General features: G+C 36.9%; 1 protein-coding gene across 2 annotated transcripts in view; it reads left to right on the forward strand.

Annotated features, from left to right (window-relative positions):
- Nucleotides 1-3,155: 3,155 nt before the first annotated feature.
- The window catches only part of dachc (dachshund c), a 67,712-nt gene continuing 45,209 nt past the window's right edge, over nt 3,156-25,658 (forward strand). For both annotated transcript variants that reach the window (XM_084099440.1, XM_084099441.1), the window contains exons 1-2: nt 3,156-4,086; nt 24,361-24,476. In XM_084099440.1, the coding sequence (XP_083955566.1) occupies nt 3,548-4,086; nt 24,361-24,476 (655 nt within the window). In that variant the 5' untranslated portion in view covers nt 3,156-3,547. The remainder of the gene's footprint in view (nt 4,087-24,360; nt 24,477-25,658) is intronic.

The raw sequence follows: 25,658 nt of genomic DNA on the forward strand, positions 1-25,658 counted from the left end.
TCTCTGTTATGTCTGCTGTGACCAGGCTGCTAGTTTTCAAAAGATTTATTGAAATTTCCATTTTTATTGTTTTCACACACACACACACAAAAATGACTACTTATTATTTTAATATATTAAATTAATTATCCATGATTAATTTTGTAAATTGATGTCCTGTATTCCAGAAAACAATAGTTATGGGAACATAAAAAGAAATATAATTTCAGTTCACATTTTGATTTTATGTTTTTTTTGTTTGTTTTGTTTTTAGCATTTTAATTTAGATTAGAGTTAGATTATTCTAATATTTTAATATTAATAATAATGTATTAATTACTTTTAAGTCATCCTGCGGCCTCCTTGATGTTAGCTGAGGCCCCCTGGTTGAGAATCATCACTTATTGTAGATTACTTGTTAACACTAAAATTTGAATAAAACTGTTACAAAAAAAGAAAAAAGAAAAAAGAAAAATACATCCATTTTCCTTACTATATTATAATGACGCAATGTCTAAATTTACTTGTAGCATTTAAAATAACTGATTTAAGTTTTTAGTGTTTTACTTTTAATTCATTTAGACAAAATGATAGCCTATAGAACTGTAATACTGGTCATTTATTGTTATTGGACATATATGAAAAAAAAAAGATCTTTACTTGTTATTTGTTGTGAATTATGCTTTAAGGCAGTTTAAATATTTCATTTGAAGGTGAAGAATTTACGGTGTGGTAAATTTACACAGTCAGATTTTCCCCTTTATCCTTGAAGCTGAGAACAAATCCATACATTCTAATCTAACGAAGGACACATTCAAAGCGGCTCCCCAAAAACCACATCCATCTTCAGGAAAACAGGACACTGGCATTTTGGCAGAGCTTGAGTTATGGCACCAAGCGTCAGTGGCTGCATCAAACTCCACTCTCTTCTGAAGGACCTTTGTGGAAATGGCATGATTAATCCATCAGGGGACGTGGCTATGCAGGGTATATGCATGGCAGGGGGAATTAAATTACAGGGCTTGTTGGAGAGACCATCCCAGCACAGTGCATTTGAAAGTGTGGCAGCTTTAGCTGATGGATGTCGCTGCTCTTAATAGGCTGGTGGTGTGTGAATTGAGGCATTGACTCCCTCCCACTCTGTGTCCTGTACAGAGGTGTTACGGTTGACATGGGAGATAAGAGGAAGTAAAACATGAATTCGAATGGATAGGTACGCAAATGTGAGAGGGAGATTTGATTCAAGTGAATGTCCACGAGGGCTTATGAGCATATGATGACGTTCTCATTGCATATCAATGTAGCAGGTGTATTGATTGAGAGAACAGCATCACTTAAACACGTCTCAGAGGAATCGATAAGCATGTGTATTCTCCTATTTTAAATGATATACACATGGTTGTATCTCGCTAAGTACTGTCTGTAGTTGAACGTATTGATCGCAATTGCGCAGAAGCATCGGATGTACATTATAACAAATGTTCTCTTTGCATTATAAAAGAGAAGCGACAAATGTGCCCGATCGATGAAGAGAAGGTCAGGGAATGGACTCTGGCCGCAGCTCTAATAGAGAAGTCAATGAGGAACTGCTGTAATCACTGTAGTGAATTGAATAAAGGAATGTGGAACTGAGGGATGCAGGCAGTTTCTGCCAATTACTTTAAAGTAACTAGAAAACATCAGTGTTAAATTCCTTCTGAAATGCATAAACTTGAGGTGACCATTCATTTAAAAGCCATGGTTAGAGTTAATGTTGGTATGCAAGGTTATAACACTAGAAAACAGAACAGCTCATGATGGTCTGACAGATTGCAGTGGATATGAAAGCAGAAAGCAGAAGTGAACTCTTAAATGATAGACATATAAAATTGTTTAGTGCCCATCTTATTGTAGCAATAAAACGTTATTGTAAAATAATTGTAAAAATATTGGCAGATAACATTGTGCATTACTGTCTTATTCCATTGCTCGACTGGAGAACTGTGTTCTACACTGTGAAATGTCACAAAACCCAGTGCCAGACTGTAAGTGTCATTTAAAGTGATAAGTGACTTCCAGCTGTATAGGGATATCATGATGCATATGAGGAGTGTATTATGATAACTAAGATTAATGTCGTTGTGACTCAAGAGACACCATAAGTGTTTGTTCTGAGATTAGCGGTTGTAAATGTTGAGAACCATTACAAACCATAGGATCTACGGTCTGTAATGAACACTTTATGCTTTTGAAAATAACATATAGTCATTGACATTTCAGTTTAATTCTTTTCACTTCCTAAATCCTTCACAATAGATGGCAGTATAAGCTTTATATCCTGCCTCTGTGGATGCTTGACCTCACGATGTACCAAATAATTGGGAAATTATTCAGTCACACTTTATTTTATGTTACAGTGTAATTATATAATATAAATTAACTACATAGGGGTTAGGGTAGGATTAGGGTTTGGCTTAGGGTTAGTTGCATGTAATTATGCATAATTTACTATTATTACTATGTTAAGTACATGTAACATATGTAACAAGGACACTGTAAAATAAAGTGTTGCCAATAAGTTTTCTCCACTCTTACTTTAAAAGAGTGTTGCAACTGGAGTTGTTTTATTCTCTCTCAATGCTGACCAGTCATATGCTGATACTCATAATGTCCATATGGGGATGATGTATTATTGCTTAAATAATTTCTTATTCAGATTTTCAACGTGCTTTCTAAGTCATATCAGTTTTGTTAATACCATGTAATTAAAATATGTCAGTGCACTACAACGCTCAGGCTGTATTAATGACCGTGGAAATTGTTTTAATTAAATAGCCAATTATAGTAAAGCCCCAACCATGAGAATTGACATTTAAATGAGCTTTATTTAAATTGCTTTCAATATTGTTTCATCAGAATTTCTCACGCGGCGAATTAATCTCTTGCCCGTGTGCATGTACAAAGCGCCATTAACTATTGGAGTGCTGTTATTATTCATTGCATGATATAATGCAATAGCCTACGTCTGTCCTTTCATAATAAACTGTGACTATCAATAAACTGCTGCGACAACTAGCATTCCCGCACTTGTTACATAACATAACTGAGGCATAGCTGTCAATGACTGCAAAAAAAAACAAAAAAAAAAAAACGCTCAGTGTAGTCTGCTGTTCTTTTTGTTTATCTTTATTGTGAATAGATAAAGGATGCCTTGTAAACCATGCTCAACAAAACAAGAGTTCTTTTTAAGTTCCTTGTGTTCAGATCTACCTGCTCTGAAAGAAAGGAACACACGTGCGCGCTGTGTCTCTTCCAAAACTCTTTGTTTCTTGGCTCCTCCTCCGGACCACAGTGTGACAGATTCAACTCGTCCGAGCACCACTAGCGCAGCTCTTCACTTTTTTCCCACTGTCACTATCACGCTTTGATCGATGTCGTGACGCACAGACAATATCTCGTTTCCCCCCCCGTTGCCAGGCTCATTTTACTTTTCAATCAGAACGGAATTGTTTTTATTGTTGTTTTACTAATTCTTCCGTGAGACATTACTTTTCCCAAAATACTTTGAAGACATTATTTAGTGTTGAACATGGCCACCCCGGCTGCGCTTCTGCCCGCGACACCGATGTCCCACGCGCCTCCAATGTCGATCGCCGCGGCTGTCAACTCCTCGAGCCCGGCGACCCTCTCGTCCTCACCGTCCATCACCCCAGCCGGACAGAGCATCTTCAGATCGGAACTTCTCTCCTCCGCGAGCCCGGGTATCACCATCGGTAGTCTCCCGCACAAACCCGTGTATTCCACTCCTTCTCCAGTGGAAAACACTCCTCAAAACAACGAGTGCAAAATGGTCGAGGTCCGAGGCGCAAAGCTCGCGTCCTTCACAGTCAACGGCAACGAACTCATCTGCCTCCCGCAGGCATTTGACCTCTTTCTCAAGCACCTGGTCGGTGGACTGCACACTGTGTACACGAAACTCAAACGTCTAGAGATAACTCCTGTGGTGTGCAACGTGGAGCAGGTTCGCATCCTCCGTGGACTGGGCGCGATTCAGCCTGGAGTCAATCGCTGCAAACTTATATCGAGGAAAGACTTAGAGGTCCTGTATAACGACTGCACCAATGCAAGGTAAACTTAGCCTTCTCACAGTGTTATGTCCTGCACTCTTAAAAATAAAAGTTCCAAACAGGGTTTTTCGCAGCAGTGCCATAGAAGAACCTTTTTCTTCTATGAAAGCCATCATGCCAATAAAGAAGAGTTGTTTTTTAGAGTACGATACACAAAGGAAAAGTTCTAAAAGTAACACTTAAACTAAAAATAATTAAAAAATCGCACCTTGTACTATGAGCCTTTATTGAGCTCATATCAGTACAGTATCTTGCGCAGACGTTACTTTCACAAACTCTTTTTTTTCTTTTGCTGAGCACAGCATATATTTATCTGCTTATGATCCAGTTTGAACAGTTTGGCCTTTGATAATCATGCACATATCAGGTTACTTGTACTGAAATGCATCACATTGAACATGCAGCACACCACAGACACACACCTATCCAGAACTGGGACACCTTTAGGCAGGACAGGTGTCTTTCACAAACAATTAGGCAGTCAGAATAGCATTGAATGTAACTCTTTGTCTCTTTATAAAAAAGTATCATGTGTAAACAAACACTTTTGGAGACTGAAATGGAAAAGAGAGAGGGAGAGAGATCGTATCACTCTATGATATGAATATTTAATGGGACTAGCCTGGTTTTGTTACAAGTTAAACTGAAAAACTTACGGGTCAATCGCCAGTTGTCCCGTGGTGTCAGGTCCACTAAAGGTCGGACTCGTAGTTTACTGTCTTTCGCTTTGAAAAGTGAAAAGTGAAATGTGAAAACCAATGAATTTTCAGTGACTCACAACGTGGCCTGAATTTATTAGCCCATGTCATTATCAGTTCAGACGACTGTCATAAAAAGCTGTTTAACTGTCATATATAGCCTACTTTGCAACCGTTGCCATCAAAGTTCGCGCGCTTTGAAAAAACACCAACCCTTTAGTAGCCTAGTATTAATAGCAAATTACGACGTCTGACCTTTAGAGTGATGGCAAGCATAGGCTACTGATCTGTTTGCGCGCGAGTGCGCTCGAGAGCCACGCGAGCCTTGTTTGAAAGAACAAGGGTTTGCTTATCTAAACCTCGGTGTCTACGAGCAAATTTATGACCAGCTCATAGCTGTTTGATTATTAAAGAGCGCATTTAGGCACCCATCGGCACTGGCGAGGAGATGTTAAGCGCTTGTGACACAAGTTACTGGAACGAGATGGAAATCTCTGATTCCTGCCCGCGCGCTCGCTCTCCGCCGGTGTCTATATAGAAATTGATTCTCCGCAGAAATTAATTAATTTTTCATATTGCCTAGAGCGGCAGTTTTAAAAGGGCGCTCTCTAACAGTTCCCCCTCCCATTTGATCTCCACTTTGAATTATATTCTAATCGTATTAATACCTTTTGCCTCAGGATTAATCTACAAATTTTCGAATGTTTTTTGAAAATGGTTTGTATCACGACACATGCACAAATTAGCCCATTGTCCTGCCTTCTGATTTTTCTCTTTTAGCTAGGACATGAGAAGGTATTTGGTCATTTTAAACGTTTCTATCTTTGTATAATGACTCTATTTAATCGATGTCTGGCCTCCTAATGTTTTAATTTTGGCAGAGCTGAATGGAGATCAGATAGCAAGGCAAGGGCAGACAGTGTGGGCTAAACTCTTGGACCTCTGTCCCTTGAATTCTCTAAACACCTAACTGAGAAGTTTGAATTGAGAGATAGGCCAACACACTAGTGGAAATTAGTAACTATTTTACATTTTTGTGAATTGGTGGCTAATTTGTATGAATTATTTTCATTTGTATGTTTTTACTTCTCACTGATGGTTAAGTTAAGGGGAGGACCTTCATGCTTACATTTTTTTTTTTAAAGTTGTATTCTTTTTGTATTAAATCGTTCAAAGTCATATGAAATTGCCACCTCGTAAAATAGTTTTCTTATGAGATTGGGTTGGATAGGTTGCAAAGGGTGGGTTTTTGGGTCATTCAGAAATGACTCATGCTGAGTCAAAGTTAGGCACTTTGACTCATCATGACCGGATAAAGGGAATCTGAGAGAGAATCTGGTACGTTATCATTTCCTTAAGGTTGTTAATGCAACACGAGTAAATGAAAGAAGAAACTAAACAACAAAACCACACCTCCACCCAATATTGTGAGACTCAAATAACTGTCAACTAAAATGTCTTTTTTGGAGCTATGCTGCTGTTAATTCATCAAATCTGATTACTTCCTCTGTGCTTCTCTGTGTTGAAAAGATGTCTTCTCTGACTGTCATCTAATCCATGAGCTTTTTCTGGCAGACAGAAAAAAAAGCCCTATAGGTGCTGACTTGGTCTGTCTGCTTTACAGAGTCATTCATCACTCCTAGCATTTCCTTTTATGACTAAATTCTACCTGTAATTGTTTGGAAGCAAAAAACTAAAATGCATCTTGGATCAGCATAAAAACTAATAGTTGATTTACTGCAGCCCTTCACAGTGCTCAACAAACAGCAATCAGATTATGTTGCGCACAAACACAACGTTTTCCATTGTTTAAAGGCTGATTCACTAACATGAAAGTTCTAAATGTCCATAAAAGGCATTTGGCTTGCTGTGTTTTTGTTTTGCTCGTAACAGTGAAACAAATGCTTGTCTTCTTTTACAGTTAGCCTGCGCTTAGTCTGCCTTTATTTACTGAATTATTTATTTTCGTAGAATCACATGCACTTCCAGAAAGTCTTAAATGGACGTGATGTCTCACGACTCATTGGCTTTGCATTGTGACCTTCCTCTCAGAAACTCTGTGAAGTGGAGTTTACGCAGGCCTGGTGTGTGCGTATAGTGTGCATTTGTTGAAGACCAAGCAAGAAAGTAAGATGACAGACATAGCTTAGCGCAAACCTTCTGCGAATACTTTGCAAAAATGGGTATTTGTGTCTTTGAAGATTTTCTTGTCACAGTGTTCAAGTCGTGTGAATGCGCAGTGTGAGAGGAGTGTGTCAGTGTGTGTTCTCTTTCTCTGATCTTCAAATAGGAGACATTTTAAAGGCCACGGATTACAGTCAAAACAAATACTCGAACAAGCGGCACTGGCACCCTAGACAGCAAATTATCCGCAGACAATTAATTGATGCCAGTGTGATTGCTTTCATTTCAAAATTCCCGTTATCTTGCACTCACCCGCTGTTTTTTCTCTCTTTCTTATGTACATGCACGCATACACAATAACCTCAAACAGACGTCTCGGCACGTCTCTCTCTTCCCTTGACCTTCAGGTCCTATTCAGCAGTAACACAAGCCTATATCAGTCAGCAAGGTTTGATTCGGCCCTTCCACAGTGTATTAGTGCGGAGCGAGGGATTAGTGGACAGAAAAAAGACGAGTGTGTGAATGTGTGACACAGAACCAGATCTGTAATCCATCCAGACTGTTTTTCTGCACTCGTATTATCACAAAAGGTTTCGATTGCCACACTTTCAAGCCTGCAGTATATTTTTAATCCTCTAATATCAATCATTACATATGGCTGTGGAGTTTATGGTCTGCTGTTGTACATGTGTGGTTGAAATAGATACCCTTTGTGTGTGTGTGTGTGTCTGTGTGTGTTCAGATCTCAAAGCTTTAGTGGCTCTATTGGAAACTGCAGATGCAGCTGCTCAGACAGCTGATAGCTTTGTTGTGGCATGCTGCGTATCATAAAAGAAATGTGTTAGCGAACAAGGGCTTAAAATACTGTTGATGTCTTTATGGTGCTATTGTGTTTGTGTGTCCATCTGCTGTTGTGTAAGCGTAAGACTGTGTGTACTTGACGATGAGTTGTATTGATGAGAGTTTGGACAATATCACCTTACGCATGCACACTGTGTGGGTTTCTTTGTGTGTGGTGTTTGTTTAGATGCAGTCAAACAGAACGTAGGAAGTAGAATGTTTAACGAGATGTATCATTTCTAAGAATGTCACAAAGTGAATAATTGCTTTCTTGTAAACCACTAATATTTACCAAGAACATAATTGTAAATGTAAAAAAAAAATATATAAGAGAGATGAACATGTAATAGGGTCCATGATAAAGAACAACAAAACATATTTTACAAATCTAGTTGGGCAAACTTTAGTTAATATGCATCTTAAAGAAAACTTTAAACTGAATAAAAAATGTCAATGTGAATAGAAAGTACAATTAAAATTCTCATCATAGAAAATTTGTGAGGTGCAAGTCACTGTATGAATTAGAATGATGTTTTTTTGAATAAATGAATCTAGATGCTTTTAGATCATGTTATATCAACCATAGACAATGATCTCACATGTGATATATATATCTGAGATCTAAAGGGGAGATGATTTAATGTAACAGTCTGCAGGGCTTGAGAAGGTATCTCTTTTATGGTAAACCAAGGTTTAAAGTTTATATTTAAGTTGTTGTGGTCTGGTATTGGATGGATGAGTTACTTTCATATCAGCATTAAAGCACCTATTTATTGGGCATAAAGTTCATCATGGGGTTTCAGCACTTTGTTCATTATTGTTCATTCTCTGTTTGATCTGTGGGAAACTCCAGCTGCTGTTTATCACACACACACACACACACACACACACACACACACACACACACACACACACACACACACACACACACACACACACACAGAGAGAGAGAGAGAGAGAGAGAGAGAGAGAGAGAGATAAATGTATAGTGTTGCCACTTGCTCTCAGTGTTACTAGTGCACACACACATCTTCATAGGTGCACACTCACTCATGTTGGTCTTTAGAACATAACGGTGCTTAGTTCTTGTTTTCTTTTTGATTTTTGCAGAGCAGGTAAAACACACTGTAAAACAAATGATGGATTACTCTGATAACAGATGTTCTTGCAATGTTGTGCACAAGTTAAATATGATGCTTTGGACTCAAGGGGCCTTATTCATAAAACACTAGCAGAACGGATCTCTTTGTAAATCGTAAGTAAAGCCGTTTGTACACAAATTGTACCAAGGGCTTTATCCTTAATTGACAAAATTCTCATTCGGGTGCTCAAAAAGACATTTTTTGGATCCATTAGCTGTATGCATATGATGTGTTTTAGCATCTGATGGTTCTCTTGTGTATTCAATGTAATGGTGGTGTAAGCAATGCTCTGAAAGTTCCCCTGGTGTTTACAGAATGTTACAGAGCTAATGAAACACAGGAGGACATTAGAGATAGAGTAAACATGTCTTTTCAAATGGAGTGTGTGTTTGTGTACGCGGGTGCCGGTGTGTGCGGAGGGCCGAGTAAAGAATGTGTATGTGTGTGTGTATGTGTGTGTGTGTGCGCTGGCACTGATGGCCTCTGTGGGAAGGCGAGCCAGCATGGAAGAGAGGAGGACGTCAGGGGGAGATTTTAATTAAAGTATGAAATGAGAGGTCACGCGCTCTGACCCCCCCTCCACTCGCTACACACACAAGGACATGCTATCTCTTTCTTACTTTCTCTGTTCATTTCTCTCTCATACACACGCTAGCGGTCTCCTCCTCCTCTCTCTCTCTCTCTCTCAGCTTGATGAGTTTTCCATGAAAGGGTTTTTCATTAATTCCACCTCAGGGAGTCTCTCTGTTCCGGCTCCCTCTGAAGCACATGGAAATCTAAAGTGTGTGTGTGTGTTTTTTTTTTCTGTTTGTACGTGGCCACCATGATGTTTTGACTCGGTCTGATTATTAACACACTGTTCTGGCTGTTTGATCATGAAGACTCTCACACAGACACACATTGCCGAGGATCTTGTTGAGGAGAGAGGATGATGGACAGAACAGAAATGGTTCGTTAGTTTCCTGTGATTGCTTCATAATGGGACATTTTAAACATTGAATTACAGGAGTTTTACGATAATTTAATTCTGAAAAACACCTGCACACAGAATAACTGGAAGTGAAAGAAATAGTATGAGCTTCAGTGTATTCATTAGAAAGCTGCGGTTCTATTTTTCCATATTATTGAACATAGGTTTATTGGAATAACATGCTACCTACAGTTTTACAAAACTCCAAAAACATGCCTATACAAATTAACATTAGAGGCAGTAAAAAAAACATCTTTTTTATTTCTTTTTTTTTACACAAATTGTGATTACAGTTGCAGATGATTGATTAATGAATACTAATTTGAATGCAATATTCCTTGCACAATACTATATTATGACCTCAAAACACTATGACCATAATGCATGATTATATTTTGACATGAGCATCACATAACCAGCACCATATGTAGGCCTATGGCTTTTCTGACTAAACTTGCTTGGGAGCTCACCTGATACAGCATTGCACAAGTCCCATGAAACACCACTCGTTATAAAAGAGACTTGCAGAAGCAAGCGAGCTAAAATAACGCAACTGCCTCACCAAATATACGATTTTATCTCACGTTTATTTTCTTCTACACTGTCGGTAGGGTTTAGTGTAGGTCAGAGGTCGCGCTTACCAAAAAATCTCTGTCATTGACTGGATTTTTTTAGCAGTTCAGCCTCCAGAACAAAATTAAAACTGCCACGAGAAGTCATCTGTCCTAGGCAAAGACACGGAATGTAATAACAATTGCCTCTGCATCAGTATCGCTTGATGCGTTTGATTATGCACAGGCGAGCACCCAGTTTAAGTCCATGTTACAATAATAAAGTTATAGCCTAATACAAACTTTATAATTTCATAATTATGTTTCCATTCCAATTTTATTTAATTTTTTTAATTGTGGCCGTCATAAAAAACTTGACTTGATTTAATCAAAGATGTATTAAATATTGAAGAACAAATATTAAAAAAAATATAGGCCAATGAATGTGTAATATGGTGCATATGTTTTGCAAAATGCTGTTCTTTTTCTAGCTGACTATCGAGTTTATGGTCACTGAATGGCTTTTCTGAGGTAAATGTAATATTATTGTTTACAAGCTTATTTATTGATGTCTTTCCACGGTTGAAACACTGATTGAGCGATTACATGAGACATGATACTGATTTCAGTAAGTTGTACTGTATGTTTCAACTTTCTTCTGATGTTTGTTCATGTTTATTTTATGCTGCAACTAGTAAAGTGGAAGAGATGGTCCGTTAACATGCGCTTTACGCTGTCGCTTTGCTTGATCTGAGGCTCTACAGTGATCTGTCACACCACATTTACAGCTAAAACTGTATTTATTGTTTGAATTTCGCGTATTTTTACCTAGTCCTTTGTGTTGTTATATTTGCCTGTTCAGGCACAAAGGTCGTGCTTTAGTGGGCTTTGCTGTCACTGCGGGGGAATGCTTTGTGTGCTGTTGAACATGAAAAGTGCAGCACAGTCTCTGTTCATCTGTTCTCTTCATGAATAAATAAATGCATAATCTAGCCCATATGATCGTCCTGTAAATTCATAATTAAAAATAAATATGTGAACGAAAACAAAAGCTATTAAATGTCTTATCATTAAAATATGAAAATGAAATTGACGGGTAATAATAGATGATGATTTTTATGACCCTGCATTTTTATGACACTGTCCGTCAAAATGATGTTCTAAAAAGGCGGCGCTCTAATTAAAATAAGTTAAACTTTTAAAAGACGCGTCTCGTGACCTTGCGGTGGTGGAGGGATGCTGGAAAACTGTCACAGAACAGAGGGAAGTCTGCTGTTGTTATAGATATGTAGACACAGAAGAGGAAGATGGATGGTGAATAGTGATTTATTGATAACAAAGGTGCAGGGATGAGGTGAGCAGGATAGTGGAGTCCAAAGTGTGATCTTGGCAGAGACAGGGAGATCGCTGGAGACAGGGGAAGAGTCCACATACAACAAACGAGGTCGGACGAAGAGCTGGGGTGAGGTGAGTGCATATAGTGGCAGTGATGAGGGTGATGATGAGGTGCAGGTGTGTGTGATTAGAGATGACGTGCAGGTGGGAACCAAGGAGAGTGATGGGAAATGTTGTGAAGAGGATGGTGACTAGGTTGAACTGTAAAAAACGATCGTGATTTTAACAGTAAAAGACTGTAAAAATGCTACAGTGAAAAACTGTTAATTGGTTAACAGAAAGTTTCCTTACTATATACGGTAAATAACTGTGATAGATCTAATGGTACATTTAATGTAGTTTTACTGTAAAATACCGTTAAATTTACAGTTTTTGGAAGTGAAAACGAACAAGTCATTGTATAATTTACAGTGAAAAAACGTAAATTGATATTCCCACAATTCCCTGCGTGACACTTCACATTTGATGTATTTTTGTTGAAATAACTATGTTTCGTCATAGTTTTCTTCGTTTTTTTTCTAATCAGTTATGTACATTAGGGTTTTATGTTACATTTAATGTTGTTAAATTAATGTTTATTGTATTTTTAAAATGTCATGTGTGTTACCATGATGGTGTTTAATGTTCAGCTTCTATATATATTAGTATTAACTTTTTTGTGGAAGAACTGCTTGTGATGAGCTTTGATTGATTATGTGACTCTCATCACTGCTGTGATTGTTGGTTGACAGTGTATTACAATGGTACAAAACAGATATTAATACTTCAATAGGTTGGTAAATTAACATTATATCAGATAATGAAATACGGTTTATTACTGTAAATTTTAAGTTAAGTCTGTAAAGCCTAAAATGTTGCTACCATATTTTTTACGGTAAATTTCTGGTAACCACAGCTGCCAGTTTTTTACAGTAAATGTAACGGAATTTTTTTTACAGTGCATGTATATATTACTCCTGATGCTAATTGAGTTGATTAACTGAATATGCTCCTCCCGTGTTAGTTTGGTTAATTATCTGAACGTGCTCCTCCCGAACTTTGTTAATAAAACATAATTTTGTAACTTTTACATTTTGGCAAATTGGTGACAAATTTGTATTATCTCATTGATATGTTGTCATATGACCTGCTCATGCACCATTGAGGTTTAGATTTTGGGATGCAACTTCATCGAGAATTGGTATGAAATTGCAACTTTGTAAAATATATATATTTTCTCACAAGATCTGGTTGGGTCCAAATTGTGCTATAACGAACATTGAGTGTGGCTTCTGTCATCAGTTCAGCAAGTGAGTGTGCAGCAGGGAAAAAAAGGAAAAGCCAGAATGGTCACATGGAGTTGCTCCGCAACAGACAGCCAATCATAAACTGGTTACCTTATTAAAAATGAATGCGCTTTGTACAGTCTCAGAAACTTCAGTTTCAGCATGTGAGGGTTAAACAGGTTATCTAAAGTAATGAAGAGATATTATTATTATTAGTATATTTCAGAAGATTTGATGAAATCAGATCAGAATTACGCAGTGACCTTTCCACAGTGGACAAGCAAGTATTGAAACAAGATACATGCTGTATTTCTTCATCAATGTTATTAATCGTGTAAATATGCAAATGAGAACATTAACCCTGGGATTTCAAATGTACAGTATGAAATCTCACGGTTACACCCAGAATTAATTACTAACCCTAGTTAAAGTATTAACAGTTGTACTAAGTTGTTCTAATTGTTGTACAATTAGTATTAAAAATCCCATGTATGTTGTATAAATTCATCATCTGGAAACACTAGCCAAACTTTTATACTCCATATGAGACTCGCATGTGGATTTTGAAGCAACGGGAGTGACATCAGAGACTACCATGATTTTTAGTCAGAAGACGATTAATCTTTGCGCACTGTTTATAACATGATGCCATGTGCCATGACTTAAACCCATATGCCATATGCCATGACTTAAACCCATGAGACCATCAAGTTCATCTTTGGAACACAAATTAAGGCATTTTTAATATTCTCATAGTTTTTGTCCATTAATTAAAAGTCCACGAAACCAAAAGTTTTGCGCGTAAAACATTGTAAAATTAATTTATGATTTAAACGGTTTAATCCAAGTCTTCTGAAGAGACATGGACATTTGATACACAGATTCAATTTAGGCGGGAACAAACCTCATTGGATTACAGTATTATATATGATTATAAGTGATTCATGTGGGTTACTTTAAAAAATATATATACTTTCTGATGCTTGAAAGTTTTGGATTTTCAATGGATGGACAAGGATGATGTGAGAATAATAAAAATATCTTCACTTTTGTTCCAAACATGGGTTTGGAAGAACATGAGGGTGAGTAAATGATGACAGAATTTTCACTTTTGGGGGAAATATCCCTTTGAGCACAGAACAAAAAAAAAAAACCTCTTTAGACATGTCCACAGCTGGCTGATTTGTAATTAGAAGCTGTAACTGCTTTCCTCTTTCTTATGAGCGTCAGGCTCACCTAATAAATCATAAAATATTTGAAAAAACATTATGGGCCAGATTTACTAACAGCTTGCGCCAGCTCAAACCCTCTTTTGGTGGTAAAAAACATATTTACTAAAAATACAAGGATTTACTGAAGACATGTAGTCAATTTACTGGTCATTATTTAATGCCCCAAAAAGCATGTCTTAAACCAGACATTAATTGCCCTGCTCTTGGTAGATTGTGTTGGTCATTATGGAAATGATCCGGCTGTGTTCTTTTGTTTGCGTGTCATCAGTAGATCATGTGCAGAACTTTCCAGTCCCATCTGCGCTTTTTAGGATTGCGCTCTCACGCTTGCCCTGTTTAGTAAATCTGGCCCTAAATGACATGTCCATGGTTAAATCTCAATGTTATCAGAGAAATTGTCATTCTTTTCCATACAGCTACTCTTGGTGAGTCTGCAAAGTGTTACAAAGCTTCATGATTAGGCAGTTTCACACCTCTGGCTTTGACTCTAATGAGATTCTTCAGTCAAAAATGTCAAAAACTAATTGAGATGTCCAGACTCCAGACCATGGAGAGAACGTGGCACAGCTACGGCTGTATCTAGATTCGCCAATCACTGCTCCGTTTAGAACAAGTCAAAAATCAACAACCAACTATTTTTTACAGTCTATGCAACCAACACATTCTTAGTCTGTGCCGGTGTTTGTTTGTGATGTTTCTAGGAAACGTGGCATGTAGAATGCAGCTGTTTGTGAAGTGCCTTGGTGGGTAGGAGGCAAATAGTTGTATGCTCATTAAACTACAGTGGGTTAGGGGGCCAGGAAAGTGTGGGGACGACCGGAGACTCAAGTCGGAGAGAGAAAAAAGAGGGAAAACGCATGGCTTAAAGGAATATTCCTTCAGTACAAGTTAAGCTCAATAAGTCAGCATATGTTGCATAATGTTAATTAATACAAAAAATTATTTTGACTTATCCCTCCTTTTCTTTAAAAACAAAATACAAAAATCTGGATCACTGTGAGGAAGTTAATGGGGCCAATCTGTAAACGTTTAAATACTGTTTCAAAAGTATAGCCACAAGATGTAAGCCATATACATAATTTTAGAGTAAAACACTTGCTGTGTAAATTATCAAAATATTAACAACTTTGCAGGGTTATTATAGTTAATCACTGTATATACATACTTGGAAGAAAACAGAAACTAATAAAAATGTCAACTAAAGTACTAAAATTGTCACTAAAATGAAATTGAAAATGGACAATATATTTTAAAAAAAAATATTTGTATCTCAATGTTACTAAATAAAATTGCAACATCATGGCCGAGACAATTTAATGTATGAAAACCTACAAAGATTGTAAAAATTACGAGAAAAAATTGTAAGGGCTTTTATGAAATTATAAGCTTCACATTTATTTTAAGCTTGTTATTTAAAGAGTTTTTGTGGCAAATGCAACATAATGCCACAAATGCTGACAAATGAGCTTAGCTTGTATTGAACCCAGAATAGTCTGTGCTGGTGAAGGGGTGTATCCATTTGTGGGAAAACTCAGTTAAAAAAAAAGCTATGTATAAACAAAGTGCATGGGAATGCTATGTTGTTGTAAACTTCGCTTACTTTTTTCATTCTCTTTCTGGGTCTTTTTCTATCCTCTTAAAGGTGATGCTTCTTTAAGTAGAACAGGATCATGTAGCAGTAACATATAAAGGTTTTGCCTAAAGCTTCCTTTACGCCTGTGACCTGATTAGTGCAGAGAGGACAGAGGAAGGAAATTTTGCATCTCCCGAAAATATAGAGAACAGACGGAAATAGAGATGGAGAGATCACAGTGCTAAAAAAAAAGAGACAGAATGGATACGAACGAGGAAAAGATTAACCTGTGTAATGGTTGTGTCGATTTCACCTCATGTTTTTACACAACTGAGGGTCTAAAGAAAGTGGCAGTACTTTCAAACAGTCCCCGTGAGAAGGTAAAGTTAACACACACACACACACCCGGCCCATATCTGCCAAAAGCTACTGAGAGGGAGAAAAGCGAGTGATTTATATGCCAGTGTGTGAAAATTACTATTTTTGTTGTGGACTTTTATTGTATGAAGGACAAAAGGATGAGAGGAGAGGCAGTGGGATGTTAAATGACCTACATATGCACAAGACACAGCTTCAATTATGTCCTATATAGAGGTGAGTATAGCTAAGATATTGTCAAATGGCTGATGTTATTGGCTTTGATTGCTCCTGATGCTCTTACCATAATGTTGTTCTGCAATGGAAACACACTCCATTCAGAACTCCAATAAACCTCTTGCATTCTAATCTAATGCAATGGTTCTTTATATGCTAGTTTGACCTAAATATGAATAAATACAAGTATCTACCTTACTGAAATTGCAATTTTTGTTTTCTGGGATTTCGTGTTCATGGTTTAAAATTTGTTAAAGGTTGCGATTGTCTTTTCTTGCCTATTGTGATGTGTATATCCATGTGAAACGGCATCTCAAACAAGAAGAAAAGTAAGGTGGATTGATTTGTCGATTGGGAACTGATTGGATCGTTGGATCTTTGTGGTTTGCTATTGCTATTGCTGCAGGCAGGGCCGTACCTACTGTTGAGGTCCCTAGTATTTTTTTGCGGTGTATATAATAAAGGTTGTGAAATAATTGCCTAATATTAACTCTACTTTGGTGCTGCAAGGATATTACACAACAACAAGATAACCAAGAGCTGCCTCAGCGGTCTAACAACGCTCGTCAATGTCAAAATGTTTGAGATGGACATTCAAATCAAAGTAGGCAGGCTTTATGTTCACAGAACCTGCTGAGTGCGAATCCCAGCGCAAGGCTTCCGTTAAAGGGGTTATAAATTGAGAAGTCAACTTTTCCTTGAGCTTTTGACATAAGAGGTCATCAGAGAAAGACTCGTTGTGGAATGTGCCTATGTATTAGATAGGTTAAAGACCGGTTCTGCAGAAGAAAGTCAACGGCCACTTCATCACTGCAACTTTGGCCTCGCTCACTGGCGTGTTAGTGAGATGAGGAGGAGAGAGCGATACTGGATCACTGGACTAAAAATAACATTAACTAACTCAGTTGAGCAATATTTATTTGTATTCGATCCCCCTTAGCAAGCTCAGTTTTGGGCTTAAAAATGATAAAACCCTGCGTACGGGCCTGATTGCAGGTTGTCCAGCCCTTGTGCCGGTGAACACATCACCAGAGAACAGAAGACATGTGATTGCAAGTGGGAGGGGAAGTTATTTTGATTAAAGATTATTGAGGCACATTATTTAAAAATAATAATAATGGTGTGCACGGATAAATCATTTATATTGAACACTGCAGTATTCCATAAAAAATTAGAATTGTCAATTTTGATTTTATGGTGACTTTTAAAAACATTGCTTTTTAGACAACAAATACTAATTTTTGGTGCAATTCTCTCTCAGCGATTCTTGAGAGAGACAGGACGAGGTGTGGTTGTTTCTTCACTGAGATTCACTGCCCTCTCTGCTTTTTTTGGGGGGGAATATGCCTTTTTATCTCTGCTTGGTAAATCCTAAAGTTCTTAAAGCATTAACACGAAGGAAATACTGGCTTATATAGGTCTTAAAATTCCTCTATAATCCAGATGAGCAGCTTTATAACCCTCCCTCTGATGATAGGATGTCACCTGTCAGGTCCCTATTGGATTCTTCTGTAATGAGAGACAATAATAACAGCAAATTAAAGAGGAGCAAGAACCTGAACAGGCGAAATAGACTTTTACAATTAACCTTTTAACATCTGCCTGATATGAGATTGAAATGTTCCCTGGTTACAATATGATCAAATTGACCTGTGAACTTACTTAACTGAACTGAGAATTTTTGTCAAATAGAGAACAAGTTTAATTTATTCAGTTTGTTCATAAGCTAAACGCTTCATTGTTTTGTTAATAAAAAAATGCATTCTCTTTCTTTGTAGGCTCGGTTTTGTTACTTGCCATATAGAATAGAATAGAATAGAATAGAATAGAATAGAATAGAATAGAATAGAATAGAATAGAATAGAACAGAACAGAAAGCTTTTGTAACATTATACATTTCCTTACTGTCACATTTGATCAATTATTTTGATGAATCCTTGCTGAATAAAAGTGTCAATTTCTTTCTAAAAACAAAACCAAAAAGTAATTCTTAGTGACCCCAAACTTTTGAACGGTAGTGTATAAAGTTACAAAAGCTTTCTATTTCAGATAAATGCTGTTCTTTTGAACTTTCTATTCATCAAAGAATCCTGAAAAAAACAGTTTTCAACATTGATAATCAGCATTCGAATAATTTCTAAAGGATTAGGTGGACTTGATTTGTCCATCGGGAATTGATTGGATCGTTGGATCATTGTGGTTTGCTATTGCTATTGCTGCAGGCAGGGCCGTACAAATAGAAAACAGTTGTTTTAAATTGTAATACTATTTCACGATATTACCGTTTACTGTATATTTACTGTTTTTACTTTTTTGGATCAAATAAATGCTGCCTTGGTGAGCAGAACAGACTTCTTTTAAAAACATTTTATAGGTCTTACCGTTCCCAAACTTGAACCTTTTTTACCGTTTCAGGCCCTATTTTGTACATTATTTGTGGAGAACGTCACGGTATTCATTGGGAATTCTCTCAAAACTAGTTGAACTTCAGCTTAGTCTGACATGTTTTTAAATGACCTTATGAAATGTCTTACACAAAAGCAAGACACGTTGGTGTAATGGTTCACTTCATAGGGTACATATTTACTAACATACAAGTCAACAAAATGAGTCCATTACAATCATCCTTTGCTCACCATTAGTTTCCGTCTCATGTGTGTCTGGCTACACAATCCCACGTTTCCATTAAGGTCCTTTCATTACGTTTATTAGGTTTTTCAGAATATACATTTTTCACAGACTTTCTCATCAACACATTAAAGTGTGTTTACATGATCCTCTGATGAGTGTTTAATATAAACTGACAAACTCTCAAGCTCTGGAGCTTTGTAAATTAAATGTAATTTCATCAATAATTTTTTGTTGTAATTGTGAGTATAATCTGTTATGAGTATGAGTTTTTATTTATAATGTAAACAGGCTTGTTGATATATCAAAGAGAATATTACTGTAACACACACGATCTTAACTGACTCGCTGACTGATCTTCTTGAAGTATGTTGGTGTGGTTGTTTGTGTGTGAATGTGTATGTCTGTTTGAGGAAGCAGTCTGTTTGTAAAATGTTTACAGTACTGCTTTTTTCCATTCCTGTTATTTCCTGTGCATGTGGATATTTGTGTGTGCACGTATGCTTTGGGAACAAGAATGTTGAAGTGTCTGTCTGTGTGTGTGTGTGTGTGTGTGTGTGTGTGTGTGTGTGTGGGACAGATGTAAGGTCTCTGTCTGTCTTTTTCTCTCCCCTTCTTTCTTCGTCCCCCTGCAGGGGCCACAACACTTATTTATATTTCATTCATCACAGAGAGCCGCAGATTGAAACACAAACAGTGGACTATTTGGGTTCAGTCTTTCTCTGCGATAAGAGCTCCGATTACGCCCCATCATGAAGGAACTTCCTGTTTGAGCCCAGAATAAAGGATGTTTGCTCTTATCCTTTCCGTTAGGCTTTTTTCATCAAAGAGCATTTCCATCTAAATGTTTTCTCATTTGTTTCAAGTTGTCTTCAATTCATATTAGCTCATATGTTAAGTGTAATTTGTGTCACATTTATATAATGCAGATTGTTTCAAAGCAGCTTCACAGTAATACAACGAAAAATAGCATCAATTATGAAGCAAATTCAGCTTCAGCCGTAAAGCACCTCTACAGAAGACAACAGTTATTATTCACTTTGAGTCAGCTCAATGTTGATTCAGTTCAGTTCAATAACTGTCAATCTTGCAAAGTTATATCAATTGTGAGATGACTTCAAAGACATCTCTACAGAATACAATAGTGTCTTTATTTGGCTCAATTTAGTTCAGTGTTGATTCAGTTCAGTTTAATAAATATTTCAATGTTGTAAACTTTCAAAGTCAGACAATAGTGTCATTATCCAGTGTCATTAACTTGAATACAGTTAAAGATTTGTTCTCATCTGATAGAGTCAGTGCAGTCAAGTTATTAATATTACTGATTATAAATTGCCTTTTAAACCCCACCTGAGCAAGCACAAGGCGACACTTATAAAACTAGCTAAACACCCTCCATAATGCAAAAGGAGTGTCTTAAACTCTTGATTTAAACTCTTGTCTTAAACTCTTGATTAGGTTTTTAATACTAAAACAGGAGATCATTTAAACTTATTTGACAAATCCATTATTTATAAATCTCCACCTGATAAAATTCACTTGTCAGAAAGAGACCGTCTCTGCTAATGGGTGGACACACACACACACACAGTCTTTTTCTTTGCTTCATTAACCCTGGATATTAATATGGTTCTCATTCTTTTTTGATTTGTTTGTTTTCTCCAGCATATCCAGAGCGACAGCTTTATAGTGAAACGGGTAGTTATTATAGAGAGAATGGACTAAGGTATATGTCTCTTTTAGTTCCTTTTTTTCAGTTTTTCTGTAATCTAAAGTAATTTGTTTCCTCTCTGAAATACTGTACCTCCTGCTTTGACCGCCCTCTCTTATCTCTTATCTGCGTTGTGGACACAGATCAGTCCCTATTTACAGCTTCAATTGGACATAATTGAAAAGTACATCTGAATGTTTGTCAGTGGAAAACAGGAGAATTAGACCCCTTTTCCTCTGCAACCCCCCCCCCCCCCCCCTTCTTTTGTTTGTGTGGCAATGGGCAGCCCAGAGGGGGTTGTGCCCCTTTCACACCCCAGTAATTGATGAATTGTATGTGGTATGCAAATGAGAATCCATAAATCTTATGAATGACAGCTTAATTTATGTGAGCCTTAATGAATGCAGGATTAGATTTTAATTAAATGTCCTCAAAGGCACCCTGAGTTGTACGTTGCATTTTTGTTCTCTCTCTCTCTCTCTCTCTCTCTCTGACTCACTCTTTCATAGACTACCGTGTTAATCTTAAGTCTTGTTTCCTGTGCACATCTGTCCTCTCAAATGAAGTATCCAGAAAAATTGCAGTGATAAAAAAAAAACTCTTCATTTTGCGAACGGAAGGGGGTCGTAGTTAATGAACCATACAGGGAGAGAGAGAGTTAAAATGGTGCCTTATCTCCTGATCTCTCTTTGAATTTCTTGAGTCATTTCCGCTGCACGGCTTAACCGCATTTAATCTGATTCCATCAGTATCAGTTTAATTAAAATATCGCCCCATTAGGAATTATTAAAAATGTCAGCCTGTTAGGCATTCAGCATGGCTGTTGGAAGAGAGAAGACAGTCCTTCACCAGAACTGCGTCATTAGCACTAACGTTCTAGCACGTCTCTCAGAGTTTGCTGTTATTGTAAACGGAATCAGAAGATGATTGTGTTTGCGCAGATAAGTGCGTGTGTTTTTTGGTCGAGTTTGCATAAAACATGAAACCGTGTGGGTTTCAACTGGTTGTTTGTAAAGAGGAAAACTAAGACCACAGAAGGAAAAGACCAGAATGAAAATCCACCTGGATCTCATATCTGGAATCATAGATGGGATGTGTTTGTATGTAAGTGTGTGAAAGTTCATGAGAGAAAGAAGTGCAATAGGATGAGCTGAAATAATATGCTGTTCATGTCACGTTGTTGTCATTTGGGTCAAGGCAAATAATAGTGCCCATGATAAAGAAAAGGAAAAATCTTGCCAAATTCTTTGAAATACTCTTAGTAATTCTCCCTGCAATTCTTTGAAGTAACTTTCATGTTATTTCATATGGTTTAAAAAAAAAACTTTTATGCCATTTAAAAAAAGTTAATGACAAAAAATGTCAGTTGGTATAACCAATACAAAAAGTTATTTTTTTTAAATGAATACTTAAATATCATTAAGATTTTGTAGAGTTGTATCACATTTTACAATCTGAAAAAACCTTACTGACCTTGTCACACAGTCTGCAGGTCCTCTCTGTGATATCAGTCTCAGTGTAGCAGTTTATTAAAAAAAATTTTTTTTTCAAAATATATATTTTTATTATTATTGTAAAATGCCAATCTCTACTTAAGATTATTTATTTTTTTCAAGAATTGTATTCTTTTAATAAGGCTTTTATTTGTTGTTCTATTAGGACAGTATCCCAGCAAACAAAAATATGTTCTAATAATTTTTTGCTAATGTTGATATTAAGTTATGAAAACATAATTTCTGAATGTTTCTCTCCATTTTTTCTTCTTCATGTTTTAAAAATGGTTATGTGAGTATTAGGAAAACATTCCATTTTAGTATTTTGAAAACATTATGGGAATGTTACTATGGGAATGAAACAAATAGTAACATTTAAACATTTTTAACATCCAACTTAAACGTTTGAGAAAAAAAAACATTCCATTAACAATAACATTCTATTAACATTACTGAATGAATGTTTGTCCATAACTTTGTGAAAACCTTGCCAGAACATTAGCCACATTTCTGAGAATGTTCCCTGTCACAGGGCATTTTTTAACCCTGGCATTTTTTACTTAAAGTCCCCTAAAGCTTTTTAAAAGCAATTTTATTTCAGAAATGCAAAACATTTCATTATAGATGAGGTGTAATCAAGTTATTATATGTGTGAATTTAATTTAACCTATTTTAAAATAAATTAATAGATCCAGACAAAAATGAGCATCATGTCTGGCCCATTTTCATCCGTGTGTACAACAGCAGTCATCATCTCTCTGTGTGTGTGTGTGCATGTGTGTGTGCATGGGTGTGTGTGTGTAGAGTGAGAGAACGGGGTGAGAAATAAACCTGTGATAATCCTCTCCCATTTCAAAGGTCAGGCGCTGTGATAAAATAGCTATTTTGTTCATTTATTTACTCTCTGCAGTGGACAGATAAAGAAACACTACAATTAGGGAATTGAGAGTGGGAGATTTTAAAAGGGCAAGCGGTGGGGACTTTAATATTTTATGAAGGATGATTGGCGCTCACAAGCACTGGGGGAGGTGTGAGCGGAGGCTCTGTGTGAAATAGAGGATTTTTTTCCCTAGAATGCTCAGATAAATGATACAGTTTTTTTTTTTTACAGTCTTTCCATTAAAGGTTTCCCTAAAATCAGACTCCCGCTTCAGTCGGTAAAGATAGAGAGGGTCAGAGCAATCAAAAGTGCACCGTGTTGAGTCAAACTAGTGAAATTCGTCCATAACCTACTTCCCATTTAGACTCAATTAGGTAAACCTGGTTGTCTGTATAAACACCACAAGTAAAATCAGATGTTATTTGTGTGTGCTAGAGAGCCGTGGCTGATTTTGGCACATGTACTGTAAACTCAACAAATTTAAATTGCACATGAATGCACAAGAGCAGGTAACAAGGTGTGCAGCATGCATTATACATGAGCAAAAAATCGGCTGATTATGGAAAAGGGAGATGAGTCTACTGTGTGATCTAATTAGAGAGAAAGAGAGAGAAAAAGAGAAGGGAGGGGGTACAAGAGATGGCAGAAAAAAGACTGTCCTTGAGAGTATTTACTGACGCATGCTAGTATGCATAGTAGATTAGTTCAGCTCTGAACAGAAACAGATGTGTGAGTGTGTGCTAATCATACCTTTTTTTTTTTTTTAAAGAAATAGTTATTTAAATAGCTAGTTGTCACTTTTTCAGTAACCATTCAGAGCAGGCCAATTTGTGTATTTATAAACATACAGTAAAAATATAGTTAATTGAATAGAAGTTGACATTTGTGACAGCATGCTCTGTATGGAGTGGAACAACCTATTATCAGCTTTTCAGCAGAATCTAAACAGGACAACTAGCAACTATCCTCAGACCTACTTGGTAGTTTCTAATCATTCTTTACCATGTCTACTCTTCAAGTGAGTGACATGATGCAGTAAAAATACAGCATTCCCATTATAATCATCAAAACTGTCTACACTGCAACTTGTAATGTGCAAACAGTGCATTGGCTTCTAGATGGGCTGTTACATGTAACCAAAATAAAATGCTTGTCTGACATTATGTGTTCATCTTTCAGCTCCAGACCTGGCAGACCTCCCAAACGGACCCAGAGCGTGACATCGCCCGACAGCCCTCACGTCCTGCCCCACTCTGTCTCTGGACTCATGTCCTCAGGAATGATGTCTCACACTGGTAAGAAAATGAGGAAATGCTCCTATACCTCACTGTTACTGCCAGAACAAATAAATATCATTCCTTCAAAAATGAGAAAAGCAGGATTCATAATTAAAAGTGAAAGGAGAATAGCAAAATGAAGAAGTCAGTTAATTGTTTAGATGAAGACGTGTCCTAACCAGATGCAACACAGTCAAATTCCGGCGGCAAGCAATTTGTCTGTTTACAACAGATGCGAAAAGGCTACAAGACGCAACAAAATCAATCACAAATCACAGCCAATCAGAAGAGCGTGTGGGCGGGCTCTCTTCCCATAAGCACACTGCTGTCTCCTACTTGCAACAAAAGAATCAAATTAATTTAAAAAATGAGCCACGTTAACATTATTCAAAATACAAACTTAGTGATTGATACAATCCTTTTCATAGAATGCACTTGTTTGTTCGCAAAAAGTTCTCAGTTTTAACTTTATTGTTTCCTTTAAGTCATCTTCAAAATCTGAGGTTAATTATTCATTGTCTCTTTCAATATGTCTAAGTCATGTTGGACTTTAATATCCATAATAGTTTAATTAAACAATTTTAGTATTGTACAAAACATACAAGTAATTGAGATAATCACTGAATTGTCAACCATGACCTCTCAAAAAAAAATTACACCAGTCGTGTACTGCTGCCATTGCTGGTTAGGACAAAAACTCTGATTAACAAGGAAAATATACATTTTATCGCATATTGCGTCGTCAATTCGCATGTAGTTTGGCCACGGCTTTTGTGTCTGTTACAGAGAGGCTTTCTTTAGAGAGGCTGAAATAGGAAATACAGAGATTTATGTTTAGCTAGAGAATCAATCTACAATTGGCATACTGTTTTCTCAGCGTGTTAAACATACAAGTATTTTAAAATAAAGCTAACTTTAGTCCTCAGCCCTTTCTTTTATTTGCCTTTTTAATTCAGTTGCTTGATATTATGTTTATTGTTACAAACCAGTTGCAGCCTGTTATGCTTCTGTGTCATTCACTTTAAACAGCACTTTTCTGAAGTGACGCAAATAAACAATCTGACTCAAGCTGTGCTTTGGAAAAGCCCAAAGCCAACAAAACACAGCTATTGTTTCCACACTCACAATGCAGGTTTGCCCGAGGTAGTATGTAACCTCATCTTGCCAACTCTAATTTGCCCTTTATTGTGTTGTGATATT

The sequence above is a fragment of the Abramis brama genome (genome assembly GCF_963993115.1).
Source record: "Abramis brama genome assembly, chromosome: 2".
Classification (NCBI taxonomy): Eukaryota; Metazoa; Chordata; class Actinopteri; order Cypriniformes; family Leuciscidae; genus Abramis; species Abramis brama.